Source organism: Callorhinus ursinus, unplaced genomic scaffold (genome assembly GCF_003265705.2).
Source record: "Callorhinus ursinus isolate GAN/ISIS: 27379988/994484 unplaced genomic scaffold, GSC_fseal_2.0 scaffold4, whole genome shotgun sequence".
Classification (NCBI taxonomy): Eukaryota; Metazoa; Chordata; class Mammalia; order Carnivora; family Otariidae; genus Callorhinus; species Callorhinus ursinus.
In genome coordinates, this window is record NW_027397066.1 from 142628454 (window position 1) to 142646745 (window position 18292).

General features: G+C 34.9%; 1 protein-coding gene across 1 annotated transcript in view; it reads left to right on the forward strand.

Moving 5' to 3' along the window:
* The window catches only part of ANXA10 (annexin A10), a 95360-nt gene that overhangs the window by 68539 nt on the left and 8529 nt on the right, over positions 1–18292 (forward strand). Inside the window, exons 5-9 of the mRNA XM_073891235.1 lie at positions 1523–1644; positions 2671–2750; positions 17051–17104; positions 17201–17294; positions 17990–18085. Of these exons, the coding sequence (XP_073747336.1) occupies positions 1523–1644; positions 2671–2750; positions 17051–17104; positions 17201–17294; positions 17990–18085 (446 nt within the window). The remainder of the gene's footprint in view (positions 1–1522; positions 1645–2670; positions 2751–17050; positions 17105–17200; positions 17295–17989; positions 18086–18292) is intronic.

Here is an 18292-nt window from a genome sequence, read left to right on the forward strand (position 1 = left end):
CGGGCTCCCTGCTCAGCAGGAGGCCTGCTTCTCCCTCTCTCACTCCCTCTGCTTGTGTTCCCTCTCTTGCTGTGTTTCTCTCCGTCATATCTGTAATAAGTACAAGGCAATATTTCAGTAGAGGGGAAACTGCCCTGTGATGTTGCTGTATGTGATCAAGGGTTGGGGAGGGAATATCTGAGCAAAAATAAAACAACGAAAATGTTGTGCTCAGGATAAGTGACCCTGTTAAGAAGAGGGGCTTCTACACCCTAGTAGCTGGGATCAGCCTGTTCTTTTGCTGTACAAACTCAGATCCACTGACCCAGCTCTATGCCAAACTACCAAAAGAAAAAACTAAATAAGCTTCCAGGGTTGTTCATGTTCGTCTCTCCCTAGTATGTATTCATAAATTAAACAAAAATGTTCTAAGTCATGTGACCCTCTTTAAATTATTTGTAAAAATTGGACTCACTAAGTAAAAATGGGATACTGAGTCAGACAAAATATAGATGACGTCTTTATTTTTGTGACCCTAAAAGTCGTTTACAAAAACCATTGCTCAAATATATAAAAATTTTACTTCTGAAGAATTAAAAATAATGTCCTTACAGGAAAGTCATTTCCATGAAATAAATTGACTACAGATTTGTTAGAGACTGTTGGTTACGGATGGGGTACAAAAGGCTTTTTACATCTTTCCAAATACTGATATTAAACACCTGCAGAACTGTTGTAATCATTCCAATACCATGCCTGCCAATGACCAGATTACTCAATCTGTGAACAATGTGACAGGAAAGAGGAAAGGGGAATAAATTAAGGGAACCTGGATTTTGGCCATCATATTTGCAGATGAGAATAGGCATTGTATAAAATTCATATGCATTTCAACCAATCGCTTTTTTATAAATTGCATATGGCAATTCCTACCTCTTGCAAAATGATGTGACTACAAACTATAAGAAGGAAGTCTCAGGTTACTGTTTAGATAAACTTATATTTTATCAGTATCACATGGAATGGTAAGGATTTATGAAACTTTCTGGAAGATGTGTTGTCTTTATTATCACTAGCACAGAAAAATAGATGCATATAGCTGTAAGAGACCGTAGAAAGTACCCAGTCCAATGCTTAGACAGATGGTACAAAAATCCACATTTAGGGAGAGGCAGGGATCAAGCCCTGAAACATCTTTAGGAAACTAGGAGACCCTGGTTCTAATTTCAGCTTTCCAAAGACTGATATCCTAGTAGCAAAAGAATAAAAATAAAAAAAAATCAGTGTCATGAGCCTTGTTCAAACATCTTTTTCCACATTATTTAGAAATGCCCATGTTGTTTTATTCTAAATGAAGGAACAGGGTTTCAGAAAATAGTATCCTCCCAGGGTCAAGTAGCTAGTAAATAGCAGAGCCAGAACTGAATTGGGCCTATCTTTATCCCAAACACGCTTTCTTTCTCCTCTGCCGCCTCTCAGAATACCAGGAATGTTGTAAATCCTTATTATACATTAGATGCACTATTATTCCCAATACAAATGCCTTTATATTTCTCCCTTTCTCTGTATTACAGGGAGCAGGCACTGAAGAAAATTGCCTCATTGATATTTTAGCTTCAAGAACAAATGGAGAAATTTTCCAGATGCGAGAAACCTACTGTTTGCGTAAGGAAATATACATATGTACATATATTTTACACACATATAAGCTTTATATTTTTCAAATAGCACACAAAATATTCCAGCTTATGTGTTTTTAAAAATTTTCTAAGACACCCTTATATTTGAAATATCACTCACTCAAGACCAATTAACTCACTAAGTAAAATTGATGATTAGGTTATCAAAACTGAACCGATTCTCTAGACAATCAAGTTAAGCAAAGTTTCCAGGAAAATAATTGCAAGTTTCTATGAGGTGAGTGTTTACATTAATTCAGGCAAGTGCCCAGCACCATGCTTAAGGGCCCTTTTATTTCTTACCCAGGAGAAACCAGGTATCTAGACAAAATAGAGCAAAGAACAATAACTGCTTAGCAAATTTGACATATACGGTTAACTACTTCACTTTACATAAATCTTATAATCACTGTGATCTATCTCAAAATCAGATTTTTACACATTTTAAAAGTAGAAAAGTTAACTATTTTCATTTTCAAAAAAGTTTAATGCCTTAAGCTTCATCACATCATGTATTACCTCTCACTGAATGTCAAGAAACTATTCTAGACAGTTACCTCTGCTGCATTTGAGCAAGAACAAGGGGGAATTTCCCAAAGGGAATGAAGTAAGAACCTTCATTTAAAATATTAAAGGAAACAAAGCACTTGGGAAAAGTGCTGAGCTGCGTAGCAGTCTATGGAAATAGAATGCAGAATTCTGAATTTTGAGAATTAGAGAATGTGCTATGACTCTCGTGTTATTTTTCAATTTTGGAATAAAGATAATGGCTTTTTAAGAAAACAGACTTGTGCCTATGTTACTGTTAGGTGTCCACATTTCTTTGGTGGACTCTTTAGGAGATTGACTTCATCTGAGTAGAAAGCAGTAAAAGACAAAGAAATGTCAACAGATTGATTGTATTTCCTGTATTTTCCCCTCACAACTGAGGAAATAATATTAACTTACTCAAAGTATGTTGATATGTGGTTCTATAATAAATCATACCTTTAACATGGAAGTTCTTTCCTAGAATATAGCAGCAACCTTCAAGAAGACATTTACTCAGAGACCTCAGGACACTTCAGAGATACGCTCATGAACCTGGTCCAGGTATGAAATTCAAAAATTCACGCCATTGTGCACTAGTAAAAAATATATATGTTTCATTTTCAAAAGCTAGGACAGAAAACTCCAGTTTAAAAGTAAATTCTGTATAATAATATTTACTGAATACCAGCTAAATTCAAAGCTCTATAATAGAAACTTGGCTTGGCTATAGAAACAAATGAATATGAATAATACACCATTTCTATTCTAAAAAATCTATATATAAGACGATTATGATTACAGACACATACATAAATAATTATATTAGGTTCTAGCTCTCTGTCTAAAGAGCTAATAAGGAGAAATCCAGAATTTGAATTGAATCCTATAGACTCCCAAGTGCCAGCATATGATCCTCAGCACTGCCTCTGAAGATTCTGTGGTACCATACATTACCACAGAAGAACACTACTTCAAATTAAAATTAAAATTTGACAGTTATTTTGTTTTTCTGCACTGACAAGATGGTACATAATTATTTCATTCAATTAGTATTTCTTGAAAACATCCCACATACTAGCATTGTAATAATATTTTAGATATAATTAGCCTTTGTTTTATGCATATTCTTAAATATGCCTGTCATCCAATTCAGCAAAGGCATTCAGGAATGTAAAGAGAATCAATGTGCAGTTCTTTACTATCAAAAAATAAAATCTACCATCTTTTTTTAACATATAACGTATTATTTGTTTCAGAGGTACAGGTCTGTGATTCATCAGTCTTGCACAATTCACAGCAAACAATCAATCATGGAACATTACATCAAAAAGTAATGATGTAATGTATGGTGATTAACATAACATAATAAAATAAAATTTAAAAAAAAGAAAGAAAATCTAAAAGTTCATGGGAAAAATGTCTTAACCAGTATTTTGGTTTGGTTTATGTTGTACGAGTATCTGTGTGTGTGTGTGTGTGTGTGTGTGTGTGTGTGTGTGTAATGAAAGAAGCACTTCTAAATCCCCCAAACTTGGGATGTTTGGGTGGATCTATTGGTTAAGTGTTGGCCTTCAGCTCAGGTGATGATCCCAGGGTCCTGGGATCGAGTCCAGCAACGGGCTCCCTGCTCAGCGGGGAGCCTTCTTCTCCCTCGGCCTGCTCTTCCCCCTCACTTGTGTATTCTTTCTCTCTCTCTCCCTGACAAATAAATAAATAAAATTTTTAAAAAATCCCCCAAACTTTTCTCTTTATGTCAAGAACATAACCAAGTAGTTGGTTAGTTAGCACAAAATTTCAGTAAGAAACATTAAGTAGATAGAATTTTATACATGGGGATGTAAAATTAAGAAAAGACTTCATTGCCTTTAAAGAAAAAAGAATAAATGGTAGCCCTTTTAGGGAATAAAGGCAGAAGAGCAATACCTAGAAAGAGAGCAAAAGACCAAGAAGGAGGAGACTAGGGTGAGAATGCTGCCAGAGGACCTGGGAAACCCAGGGCCCCACATGTTCAGGAGGGGAGTCCGAATCACCAGATGAAACCATGGGATAGAACATGGAATGTTCTTTCTTCCTTTTCCCTGAGCCACTCCTATACCAATTGCCTCTATGAGTCACTAGATTTTTTTTTAACCTAAACATTTCTATGGCCACTATTGCCAAACTCTAGATATTCTTCCTTGTCCTTTATCCTCTTCTGGTTTATCTGAAGTGATACTGTGTAGTATATCCTCTGTGAGGGTTGTATCTCTTTCACAGCTCGATTTTGGCAAATTTAGAGATCTAGCAGTTTGTTTGCAGCTTGAGTAGCCCACTTTTCTTTAATCTGGATTAATGATGTCCTTGGAAATGTAAATATCTAAGAAACTTAGAAGAATTCTAATGTAATTGCTTCCAGGGAATACTGTATACCACTTAGCCATACCCAAACTTCTCTCCTAGACATATTTCCGTGCATCCTTTCACTCTCCCTGACCATATTTCTTGTTTTTCACGACTTAAAGCCAGTGCCTTGAAAGTCCTCTCAGATAATAAATTTAGTCAGATACTTGCTGCAGGGGTGAGTCTTAAAAGGTGTTTGCTTTTCAAATCTTCTTCAAGATTGCTTGGAGTCAGTGGTTTCCCCTTTGAACTGTTAGAGACACCAAACACCTGGACTTTCTCTCTATTCTCTTTTATTTCTGCTTGCAAACCAGCCAGTTATTTACTGACCTCATCTCTTTCTGGTAATACATGGCCACTAGCATAAAGTAAATGCCATTTCTCAAGCTCACATGGAGACCAGAACAGGTGCTACTGATCAGAATACAGCACTCCTCCAAGAAGTGATTGAGAGACTCAGTCTCTTTCCATCTAGTGGCTAATCTACCTTTCCACCTTCCCTCTAATTTCATCATGCCTGTCCTCAATCTACAAAAGCAGAAAGACACTGGAGGATTGTTCCTGGGAATTTTTATGGGCCTAGCTGTGATGTCTATCACTTTTGCTCACATTTCATTGGCTAGACCTCCATCAGATAACTCCCCTTAATATCAAAGGTAGCTGTAAAATATATCCAGTTGTTTGTCCTCAAAGAAGATGAAACAAGTTTGGAGATCAGCTATCAATGTGAAAATGAGACTTAAAAAGCTGCAACCAAAACAGGCCAGTGAGCAACAGAAGATGGAAGAATGAAGACATTTATGGCAATAAACAGGAAATCTATGAGGATGACTATTTTGGGCACAAAATAGAGAATGTCCCAAGGGATAGCAATGTAGTAAAAAAGAAACAAATAAAATGTCCTGCATTATTTCTTAAAAGTACTTTAAAGGGTAAATGTCTTTGCATTTTTATTCATGCTTTAGGTTTTTTGACATATCCTTATTGTGTCACCATTTTTAATTATCTTTAAAAGATGACTGTGTGAAAGTTTCTTGGCCCTACTTCTAATCTTACCTGTAGAATGATAATGTTCATCATACTATATACTATGTATATAGTATACAATTTTAATCTGAATATATTAGCTATATTTTAAATTTCTATATAACTAATCCTATCATGGATAATTAATTCATATGAGATGAACAAAAACCCAACTCCATTTTAATCTTTTATTCCTTCTGTTTTGTTTTCAGCCTTGATAAACTATGTATGTGTAAAAAAAAAAAAATCAGTCCAACATTTACCTGTATTTGATTGATTGATTGCTGAGTTGTTCCAACAAGCAAATTTCAAAAATGCTAGTATGAAAGCTAGCATGGGAGTAATCAGTTCCCATTAAGCCTTTGACCAACCCTACTCTTCAAAGCCTCCTTCTGCTCCATAGAAATTGCTCTCCTCCGAGCCTGTCTTATGTATTTTTAGTCTATCTTACCGTATGATGTGGGATGTGTTTACATACCCACCTATCCCAGTAGCTTCAGTTTCCCAATCATGAGAACTATGTCCTATTCAACTTTATAGTCTTAGAACAAGGGTCTGTGTATGATACATGGAAAGCAGGTCAGATTTTTTTGAAATAAATGCTGCAAAGAACAAATTCTTTAAAAAGTCTGAGTGAATAAAGAATAACAAGGAAACAAGGAAGCATTCAGTATAGGAAAAAAAATACAGAATATTCCCCAGCTATTCAGGAAAACACACCCAAAGCCATATGCTGATTTGTCCTGAAATTACAAATTCAAATATTTACCTTACAGAGATTTCTATTTTTTTAATTCTATAAAGCTTAGTTTTTTTAAAAAAACAAAGTTTTTTTAAACTTTTCTGAAGTTAAAGTATTATATTACTGTACACAAGAAAGATAAAAATTAAGAATTATTTCTACCTTGTCTAAAACTAGTCTGTATACAAAAATAGTTAAAGTGAGAGCATGACTATTATTAATGAATTTTTCTTCTAAGATATCAATGGCAGTGAATTACTACTTCATTTTCCTTCTTTTCTTACTTATGTTATTTTGCTGTCTTCTTCATTTGGGGTGGATTAACATGTCCAATCAAACACAGGTGTTATGGTTTCCCTTAATATATGTTTGTTATGATTAAAAACTTCATGTTGGGGCACCTGAGTGGCTCAGTCATTGAGCATCTGCCTTCGGCTCAGGTCATGATCTCAGGGTCCTGGGATCGAGCCCTACATTGGGCTCCCTGTTCCGCGGGAAGCCTGCTTCTCCCTCTCCCACTCCCTCTGCTTGTGTTCTCTCTTTCGCTGTGTCTCTGTCAAATAAATAAATAAAAGCTTTAAAAAAAAAAGTCATGTTGTACTTCACACATATTTTGTATGATTGAATTCAAGAATTAATAAATATATTAGATTGGAGCACTAACTCTCCATTCATTACCAGACAACATGGATTTTACTTCTTTTTTGTCCTTTTTATGCAGCGTGGGTATGTGTTCCCAAGCTATTCTCAGTTTTGAATTAGGAATAAAAATTCCCTAAGGAAAACATTGTTGAGGAAGCCAATTATTAACTACACCAGATTAAGAAGAGATTGGATTTGAATTTCTTCAAATTGTTCACTTGAAAAAGGTGATATAGTACTAAGCAAATCCACTGACTTTCAATTAAATTAAAAATTTTCAGGAACTCCTGGAGGGCTCACTCGGTTACGTGTCTTCCTTCAGCTTGGGTCATGGTCCCAGAGTCCTTGTGATGAGCACCCAATGTCTTATGGAAGTGTTGAATCATTGTGTTGTGTACCTGAAACTAATATTATACTGTATATTAACTAGCTGGAATTTAAACAAAAACTTTAAAAAAATTCTCTCAATTTAAAAAGGTCATAATTTTGGGGGTGCCTCGGTGGCTCAGTCATTATGCGTATGCCTTCAGCTCAGGTCATGATCCCAGGGTCCTGGGATCGAGCCCCGCATTGGGCACCCAGCTCAGCGGGAAGCCTGCTTCTCCCTCTCCCACTCCCCCTGCTTATGTTCCCTCTCTCGCTGTATCTCTCTCTGTCAAATAAGTAAATAAAATCCTTAAAAAAATAAAATAAAAATAAAAAAGTCATAATTTTTTTAATTTTCAACTAATGATGCTACAAAATATAAATTAAAACAACAGTTTCCCAGTCAGAAATTCATATTGGCATAGGCATTGCCCCTAATAAAGGAAAGCCAATGGTCCCATTGTAAATCCATGAGTTGCACCCTAGTATCAAACAAGTTTCTATTTTCTTAATATCCAAATAGAAATTTATTTCAATTTATTGATGAAAAATATACATTCTCTGATAGGAAACAAAATGTATTTTATTAGGATAACCTTGCATTCCATTAAAGCTATATCACAGTCCAGCTTCTGCTCCAGAATCCTGCTTCCTTCCTCTCCCTTCCGTGTTTCTCCCAAGCCCACTCCATAATAAATAAGACATGTGCTGATCTCCATCTCAGACTCAGCTTTCCAAGGAAACCAAAGGCTATATCTCCTCCTTGTAGAGACAAGGATACCCAGACTTAGAGGGATTACCATTACACATCTACTGAATGAGAGGGCCAATATGAAAAGAGGCCTAAGTACACTATCACCCCATTGTTTAAATCTAATTTCTCCTATCTTCAACCCCATTTGACTCCACTCCAGTTCTACTTCTATTTTGTAAAATGTCAAATGACCAATATGCAAATAACCTTTTAATATCTCTGTGCCTCTTAAATGGTTGAGCTATAAACCACTTAAAAGTACTGACATCTCAGAATCAAGATTGCAGTGGATTTTTTTAAAGCAAAGATTCTTATATTCCAGAAAAAAAAAAAACACCACAGAGTTCTGAAAATTAAGCATGACGGAAAGTAAGTCATGGGGGAAATAATCAATGAACAATGTTTTCTCAATGTAATAGGCCAATCAATCTTATTCATAATTGTAGTTCTTTTTCTGTGAAATTAAACAATAATGCTTTATTATTGATAAAGTCTATATGTATGTGCATTTGTATATAAAGTAATATTATCTATATAGATATACATATTTTAAAACAATGCACTAATTTATGTCATCATGGGGTTTTATCTAATTTGGATTATGACTTTATAGTATAAAGTATTATTTATTAATTTCAATTTCTAGGGTTGGAACATTAAATTGTGTTTGTGTGTTTAACTTAGAAATAGCTTTTCAATGTAGTAAACTTTTCCTTCCAATAGAGAATATCAAAAATGAGGGTGAACAGAGACCTAGATTTTATAAGAAGCCAAGGAAAATTAATAAAGTTTACTTAAAGATTAAATACTTGTAAGGTTTCACAGTACATTTCTCTTTTTTTTCTTTTAAGATTTTATTTATTTGATAGAGAGAGACACAGAGAGAGAGGGAACACAAGCAGGGGGAGTGGGAGAGCGAGAAGCAGGCTTCCCGCTGAGCAGAGAGCCCGATGCAGGGCTCAATCCCAGGACCCTGGGATCATGACCTGAGCCAAAGGCAGACACTTAACGATTGAGCCACCCAGGCGCCCACAGTACATTTCTCTTAAAATGTAAAACACACTCTACAAGTATAAAATAATATGCATTTCATAGAAAATACTTAAATTACAATAGAAAATGGAAGTAAAAAGAGGTATCTTAGTATAATCTCCTTTAATAGTCTTTTTGAAGATCAGAAGTCTCACGGTAATTCATAATGCTTATGTATAAATAATGATATATATAATTAAATGTATAATTTCTTTTAGATTTTTTTTAATATTTTGAAGATTTCCCATTGACTCCCAACTTCTACATTAGTGGCTCTTCAGTTTTGAGCCTCTGATTTAACATTTGGATTAGTAAATCTAGAAGGTTGGGAAAAGATAAAAAGTGAATTTAGGGAACTGAAAAAGTTTATCACTTCCCCTGACCACTATCTGTGGTATACACCACTTGAGAGAGAATCTGTCTAGACATTTTACAAAAAGGAAATGGAATTCCTTCCTAAAGGTTGTGCAATTTAGACTGATGAGTTCCAACCAGATAACTGAGGGCTACTTTAGTGTAAACAAGTCTCTTCTACCCTAAAGTTGGGATCATTATTCTCTCTCTCAATCTCTCTCTTTCTCTCTCTATTTCTGTCTGTCTCTGTCTTTCCCTTTCTCTCTCTCTCTCTCTCTCTCTATATATATATATATATATATACATAGATGATAGATAGATATTCTCTGTGTAAAACAAGGTATATATCTACGTATCTTTTCCTCTTAACCATATTATAAGTCAATTGTATGTCCTTATCTTTATTATTTTACCTTCTTGAGATTCAGATTAGGGAGATTTACTTTGTAAATTAAGGAATATGAACCCATTAGTCTCTCAATTCCTTCCCAATACAAATATTCTAAAATTCTTCAATTACTGTAATTACATCCACTGCTTCCCTCTGCATTTTATTTGATTTTCAGAATCAAAGTAAAGACTGTCTGTGGCTTTCATCTTTTTAACTTCATAAAAATCAGGCACACCTCTTTTGTGAATTAATAGAGATTAAGGGAATTGGAGCATAGGAGCCTTAAGATATTCATGAAATGGAAAGTGTTGAAAATTATTGTCACATTTTCTGGGAGAGATTTTTTACTTAATCTTTAAAGTATTTTCCAAAAAGGATATTTCTAATAAGGAAACAACTCAGCCAGAACACCTTCTTCTTGAAAACTAATGCCAATCATTAAACGTGCTTACAACACTTCATGCATGCTTTTATTAACTAGATTTACACTAGATCTAATTATTTGTCAAATAATAAAAAATTAATCACTTGGAGACCAATTAATCGGTGTGTGCAAATCACACTGGAGATGATAAACGTTTTCACAGAAGGAGAGGAAATGACCCAACTGGATGCTTACTCTTCATTTTAGCTGTTAGGATTTTCCTTACAATGGTTTCTCAAACTTGTACAGTGAGACTTCTGGGGATGTTATTGCCATCAGATTTTAGTGATCATCTGTAGTCAACTTACCTGTTTCAAATGTCAAAATCAGCTAGATTTTCATCCCCTTAATTTCTTCTTTCCACAGTTTTATTTTGCCCCAACCCAAATCCTGTACTCATTTATGCTATTTCTCTAGCATTTACATCAGTTACACACACCATGCTGTTCTCCTAGGTTTTTTACATGACAAACCAGCTTGACTCTCCCTCGGTGGAAAAAGCTAAATCACAATTTACTTATTCACATTTTTTAATCCACCAGTCTGCTTAAAGCACTTTTGGTAAGTAACTGCACAAAGAAATGAACAGACAAGCACCATCTCAAGTTCAATGTCAAAACTTTTATGTTTCAAAAAATATTTCAGATACAGAGAACTGCAGAAAATTCTTAAATATTTCTCACAAACTTTGTAAGGGTAAGTGTTTACTTAGCTATGTAGTTTAATTGGAAATCACTCAAAATTTCAATGATCCGTAAAATTTTCCTACATCTATTAACTAATTTTTTTATTATTTATTTTAATTCCAGTGTAGTTAACATATGGTGTTATATTAGTTTCAGCTCTCAATATAGTGATTCAACAATTTCATATATTGACTCAGTACTCCTCAAGATAAGTGTATTCCTTATTGGCTAACTGAACATAATAATAAAAAAAATAAGTGTACTCTTAATCCCCTTCACCTATTTCACCCATCCCCCACCCCCACATCTCCTCTGGTAACCATCCATTGGTTCTCTATAGTTAAGAGTCTGTTTTTTTTATTTGTCCCTTTTTTTGCCTTTGTTCATTTGTTTTGTTTCTTAAATTCCATGTGTGAATGAAATCATGTGGTATTTGTCTTTCTCTGTCTGGCATTATACTCTCTAGCTCCATTCATGTCATTGCAAACAGTAAGATCTCATTCTTTTTTATGCCTGAGTAATATTCCATTGTGTATATATACCACATCTTCTTTATCCATTCATCCACTGATGGATACTTTGACTGCTTCCATAGTTTGGCTGTTGTAAATAATGCTGCAATAAACATAGGAGTGCATATATCCCTCCAAATCAGTGTTTTCATATTCTTTAGCTAAATACCCAGTAGTGTGATTAATGGATTGTAGGGTAGCTTATTTTTAATTTCTTGAGAAACCACTATACTATTACACAGTGGCTGCACCAGTTGGCATTCCTACCAACAGTGCATCAGGGTTCCTTTTTCTCCACATCCGTGTCAACACTTGTTTATTGGGGTTTTTATTTTAGCCATTCTGACAGGTGTGTGGTGATATCTAATTATGGTTTTGATTTGCATTTCCTTGATGATGAGTGATGTTGAGCATCTTTTCATGCATCTATTGGTCATGTGGATGTCTTCTTGGGAGAAGTGTCTGTTCAGGTCTTCTGCCCATTTTTTAATTAGATTACTTGGGTTTTTTGGTGTTGGGTTGTATAAGTTCTTTACCACATCTTGGATACTAACCCTTTATTGGATATGTCATTTGGAAATATCTTCTCCCATTCAATAGGTTGTCTTTTAGTTTAGTTTGGTTGTTTCCTTTGGTGTGCAGAAGCATTTTATTTTGACGTAGTCCCAATACTTTATTTTTTGCTTTTGTTTCCCTTGCCTCAGGAGACATATCTGGAAGGATGTTGTTATGGCCAATATCAGAGAAATTACTGCCAGTGCTCTCTTCTGGAATGTTTATGGTTTCATGTCTCACATTTATGTCCTTAATTCATTGGGTTTATTTTTGTATATGGTGCAAGAAAGTGGTCCAGTTTCATTCTTTCACATGCAGCTGTCCAGTTTTCCCAATACCATTTGTTGAAGAGACTGTCTTTTTCCCATTGGATATTCTTTCCTGCTTTGTTGAAGTTTAATTGACCATATAATTGTGGATTTATTTCTGGGCTTTCTATTCTGTTCCTTTGATCTACAGAAATCTGTTGCATTTCTATTACACTGATAATGAAGCAGCAGAAAGAGAAATTAAGAAAACAATGACATTCACAATTGCACAAAAAAATAATGAGATACCTAGGAATAAACTTAACCAAGGAAGTGAAGGACCTATACTCTGAAAAATATAAAACATTGATGAAAGAAATTAAAGACAATACAAAGAAATGGAAAGACAGTCCATGCTTATGGATTACAAATATTGTTAAAATATCTATACTACCCAAAGCAATCTACAGATTTAATGCAATCCCTATCAAAATACCAAGAGCATTTTTTTCATAGAACTAGAACAAACAATCTTAAAATCTGTATGGAACCACAAAGGACCCCAAATAGTGAAAGCACTCTTGAAAAAGAAAAAACAAAAGTGGACGTATCATAATTCTAGACTTCAAGTTATATTACAATGCTGGAGTAATACAACTGATCTTTGAATTCCACTATCTAAAAGTCATTTCTTTAGCTTTCCTACATTCATTTAGTATTGATTCAATTAGTATTTGTCAAGTGCCTGCAATGTGCCAAGCATGATTCTAGGCAATAGGGAATTGTCAATGAACAAAAGAGACAAGGACCTCATCAGTGTTTAAGAAGCTTAAAATCTAATGGAGGAATAGGAACAATTCAAGAGAAATCTAATGAACAGGTACATTATATAGAATGTTAGAAGGCAGTGAAAGATATGGCAGAGCAGGATAATGGGGATAGAAATTGTAGGTAGATTGCAATATTACATAGATTGGTCAGGGAAATCTCATTGAGAAGATGAGATATGAGCAAACATTTGGAAAGAATATGTCAGCAAATAAATGGTAATGATAGGGCATTCCAGGCAAAGGGAAAGTTAGGGGAAAGTTCTAAGGCAAGGGAGTGGCTGACAGTTGTGAAGAATAGCAAGAAGGCCAAGTGGTGCCATCTGAGCAAGCCAAGAAAATGTTCTATAGTAGTGGTGAGTAATGTCAGAAAGTTCAAATCTGTGCCTTGTAAGGACTTTTGCTTCTGTTCTGAATGAAATGGAGAAAGGAGAATCATTACTGGATTTTGAGAAAAGGAATGATATGATCTTTTTTTTAATATGTACAGTTTGTTGCATGGCAATTATACCTGAATAAACCTGTTCATTAAGAAAACCAAACTCAATAACAAATCAAAGACTCTAACAACAAGAAAAAAGATATTTGAACATACTTTCACCAAAGATAAATGGATGACAGTATGTGAAAAGATGTTCAACATCATTGGTCTTTAAAACTATTGGTCTACTTTGAGAAAAGACATACACACAGAGACAACTCATTTAAATAAAAAAAATATTCACACTAGATGCAATGTTGAGGAAAAAGTAGGGAGACAGGATAGAAACAAGCCTGTAAGGATGCTATATCAGCAAAAAAAAAAAAAATGTCAAGATACAATATTAATTTGGACCCATAGGAAATCTCTGGTGGTGATGAAAGGTGCTCAGATTCTGCATGTGTTTTGAAGGTAATGTCTATATTATTTCCTGAGGAACTGGATGTAGGATATAAAGTAAAAAAGAAGAAATAAAATGTTACTCAGTTTTTTAGTCTGAGCAGTAGGAACAGTGGAGTTATCATAAACTGAAATGTGGAGAGTTATGGATATAAGAGGTTTTTTAAGTTGGAGGGAGATCAGGAGATAGATTTTGAATGTGTTGTGTCTAATATGTATATTAGAAATCCAAGTGAAGATGTTTGGTTGACAATTGGAATATATGCATCTGACATTCAGATGGTAGATCTAAGCTAGTGATGTAAAATTGGGTATCATTACAACATAGATGGAATGTAAAGCCACATGAACAGTAAAGATTAACAAGGGAAGGATTGTACATGCAGACAAGAGCAGTACTAAAAACTGAGTACTACAACTTTCCAGTATTAAGAGACTGAAAAGTAAAAGGTGGGACCAATACATAAGATTGAGAATGAGTAACCAGGGAAGTACAAAGAAGGAAAATGAGAGCGCAGGATCCTGGAAGCCCAGTGATGAAGGTATAACAAGGAGGAGAGAGTGAGCAATTGCATCAAACCCTACTGATATAGGTCAAATAAGATGAAGACTATGAATTACCATACTAATGTTTTTGATACTAATATTCAAAAGAGTTCAAAAGAGAAGAAAAATGCCACGCCTTTAAGTTTTAAGGTTGGAATAGGCAAAGTCATCAGAGGATGGGATGAAGCACTCTTGACTATGAGTAAAAGAGAAAAGGCTCAACTAGAGATGGAACGAAAGTGGGCCTATGGAAATAAATGACAGCCTGATGTCAAAATTCCACCAAAGCAAAACCATTTCTGAAGTGGAATTATGGCTATTGATTGAAATAGCAATGCTTCAGACGTAAAGACACCAGCGACAATAAAACATGGCCTTGAAGAAACTTATGTAACTAATTAGAACTGGTTACTGTTGTAAAGGAAGAGTCAACAGGAAAATTCAAGAAGTTGGATATTGTCTAATCAATCCCCAACTTTTAAGATATGTAATCCATTATAATTCCCTAAAATTTGAAATATTTTACTACATTTGTGTAAAATATTGGTTAAGGAGAACTGGCTTTCCTTTTACCTCATGTTTTAAACTAAAAGGTTCAATAAAAATGTATCCAGTGTCTTGAAAAAAAAGTTTGTATCAACTTTTCCTTAGGGGGACACCTCTAAGTGATACACAACTTCTAAGTTATAATTAAAACATATTAAATTTTCCAGGGCTACAGATTTACTCACAAAAGTATGTAGTTTATTTATTTCTCTATGAATAAATTGATCTTTCTCATATGCTTCCAGCTTTGGGTTAGCAAGGAAAAAAGCCTAATATTTAATTTAATAAACAAATTTAATCCATACAGTACTTTGAATAGTCAATGTGAGTACATGTTCAGTATCATTTACACAGTTATTGAGTTAAATACTCAACTCTCAGATTTCTGGCCCTGTTGGTGGAGAGGCATTTGTGTGTAGTTTAGGAGATATCTTTATGAGAGTGATGGTGCCTCAGATCAAGAAGATATTTTCTGCATCCTTGCTCATCTTGACTATGGAATGGTAGTTCTGAACAACTCTGGACATGCAGCTGATGAAATATAGATGTCCAGGGTATGAGCATTTCTTAGTATCAGCTTCCAAACCATGGAGCTTGTTAACTTATGATCCTTTTTCTGTCTCAATTTGGTCAGAGCCGAGTAACCTTCTATGATGGTTTAGCCTCATCTTTACTCTCACCAGAGCTGAAGAATCCCCTAAGTTCTAGGTCCCACACGGTCTACCAATGTGGTCTACTTTATAGCTCTTGGCTACTGGAACAGTCTCTCCCTGCCATGGTCATAAACGACTCCATCTTTCAAGCTCCCCAGCCAGGTTCTCAGCTAGCATGCAAGTTCCTCCATCAGGAGCAAATAAGAAATTTGGGACGCATTAATGCTACTTAGGGATTGAGGTCAATTCAAAAGAGTTGTGTTTAGGACTTTCCTCAGCCTGATCTTGCTATATCACTGAGTTCCTTGTGATGTGGCTATTTCCAAGTCCAAAATGATGATGGGAGCAGAAACCACTGTATTCTCAGTGTTCTCTCAGCATAGGAAAGAAAGAAGAAAGAAAGAGAGAGAGGGAGAGAGAGAGGAAAGAAGAAAGAAAGAAAGGAAGAAAGGAAGAAAGGAAGAAAGGAAGAAAGGAAGAAAGGAAGAAAGGAAGAAAGAAAGAAAGAAAGAAAGAAAGAAAGAAAGAAAGAAAGAAAGAAAACAAAAGGGAAGGGGAGAGGAGAGGAGAAGGGAAGGGAAGGGAAGGGAAGGGGAGAGAAGAGAAGAGAAAGAAGAAAAGAGAAGAGAAAAAAGCATTCCCTCCAGATCTCAACCCAAGGGAAACATTAAATGAACTGTCTGATCACATGTCTCCTAACTCTTCCTTCCACCCCTTATAGTCATAATCCTTGGAGACCAGAAGCTCCTGCACTGGCTAACCCTCCTTCCATCCTGTTTGCAATGGACATCTCTGATCAACTTGGCCATGTCTGTTCTTTATATGATAAATGGTTGGGAGTGGTGGGCATGATACAGATTTGTAAAATATTCTTACACCACAAAATCTGGATTTCATTATTATTTTATTGTTGCATGTATCCTATTTGACAAGTCAGAGACTGAATATTAACTCATTCTTTCTCTGCATTTTCACTCTAAAATGTTAAATCCAACTGTATTACCCACTGCCAGGCCTTGGATGCTCAGTTTGATGGGAAGAAGAAACTGCACAGAAGAGTGAAAAACATTTCAGCGTCTTTGAAAGATGACCACTGGTGCAAAGAAAAGATAAAACCCACATTTTTAAAAAGGACCTATGTTTCATATAGTATTCAACAAATGTAAACTCCAAATAATGATAGAATTTTCTTAGGAATTACCAATGTATTTGGGGGTTCAAAGATTTTTGTCCCAATAATCCTATATGGGTTGTTAATTAAGAAAATTTACAAAGGAAAACCTGTGCTTATTTTACAGGGAACCAGAGAGGAAGGATATACAGACCCTGCTCTGGCTGCTCAGGATGCAATGGTAACAAGAACCAGATCTCAAAGTGACTATGAAAACCCTTTGTTAAAATGGTCTGGGGTGGTTATGGGGCTACTTCCTAGCGGTATGATGTTTCAGGTCCTGTGGGAAGCCTGTCAGCAGAAGACAGGGGAACACAAAACCATGCTGCAAATGATCCTGTGCAACAAAAGTTATCAACAACTGTGGCTGGGTAATTATTAATCAGGTTTCTTTTCAGCTACTTAACTGATAGTATAATAGGAAGCAGGTAGTTAATTGGAAGGGAGAAAAAGGTAAATATTACATATAGAGGAAAGCTAGTCATCACAAAGGTACTTATTTTGAATTACATTTATACAGACATGTCTCATCTAATGACATTACTAAGGAATAAAATTTTCTTACAATTTTATTTTTTCCAAAAACTGAATTACATAAACTTTAAATACTGAATCTTTTAAAATCATCTCTGTTTCTGATGGAGAACTTACTCAAATAAATCAGCTATTTTCTATTAGGCATATTATATGTTTTCTTGAAAAGAATATAGTAAACATGGTTTAACTAGTCCATTACAAGTCAAGGAGATTATTATTAATGTCATGATTTATGTGAAGCTGCCATATTTGTCTCAGAGGTGCACTCATATTAGTTTGCACATTGTTTGACCTCTATACTTTTCTGTTTCTTTTAGTTAAAAAAATTGTTTTGTTTTTTCTACATAAATAAAACGCTATAAAAAATTGTAAAAGACAGCCTACCCCAACTCAACCTGTACCCTATACTTTATTTACTTTCACTATTTGTAGCAATCTAATCAATATTTATATTTTAAATTTGTAATATTTATATTTTAAATTTATAATATGTACAAAATCTCCTTTGAATTATATCAATTTGTTGAAGTTTTCCAGGAATTTCAAAATATTTCTGGGCAAGACATAGTAGATGCCATTAATGAATGCTATGATGGATACTTCCAAGAGTTGCTAGTTGCAATTGGTAAGTAATAATTTACTTGGTGTACAGCAGACCTTTCATTCCACAATAAATGCCGATTAGCTTGATTGAATTAAAGATGCATGACTTTGCTCTTCATTGAGTCACTTTCCCCAGAATTTAATTATTTAGTAAGGATGTTAACTCTATAGAGGAAAGTACATTAACTCCTGATACAATGCACTAAACTGGCAACTTGATAACTTTAAT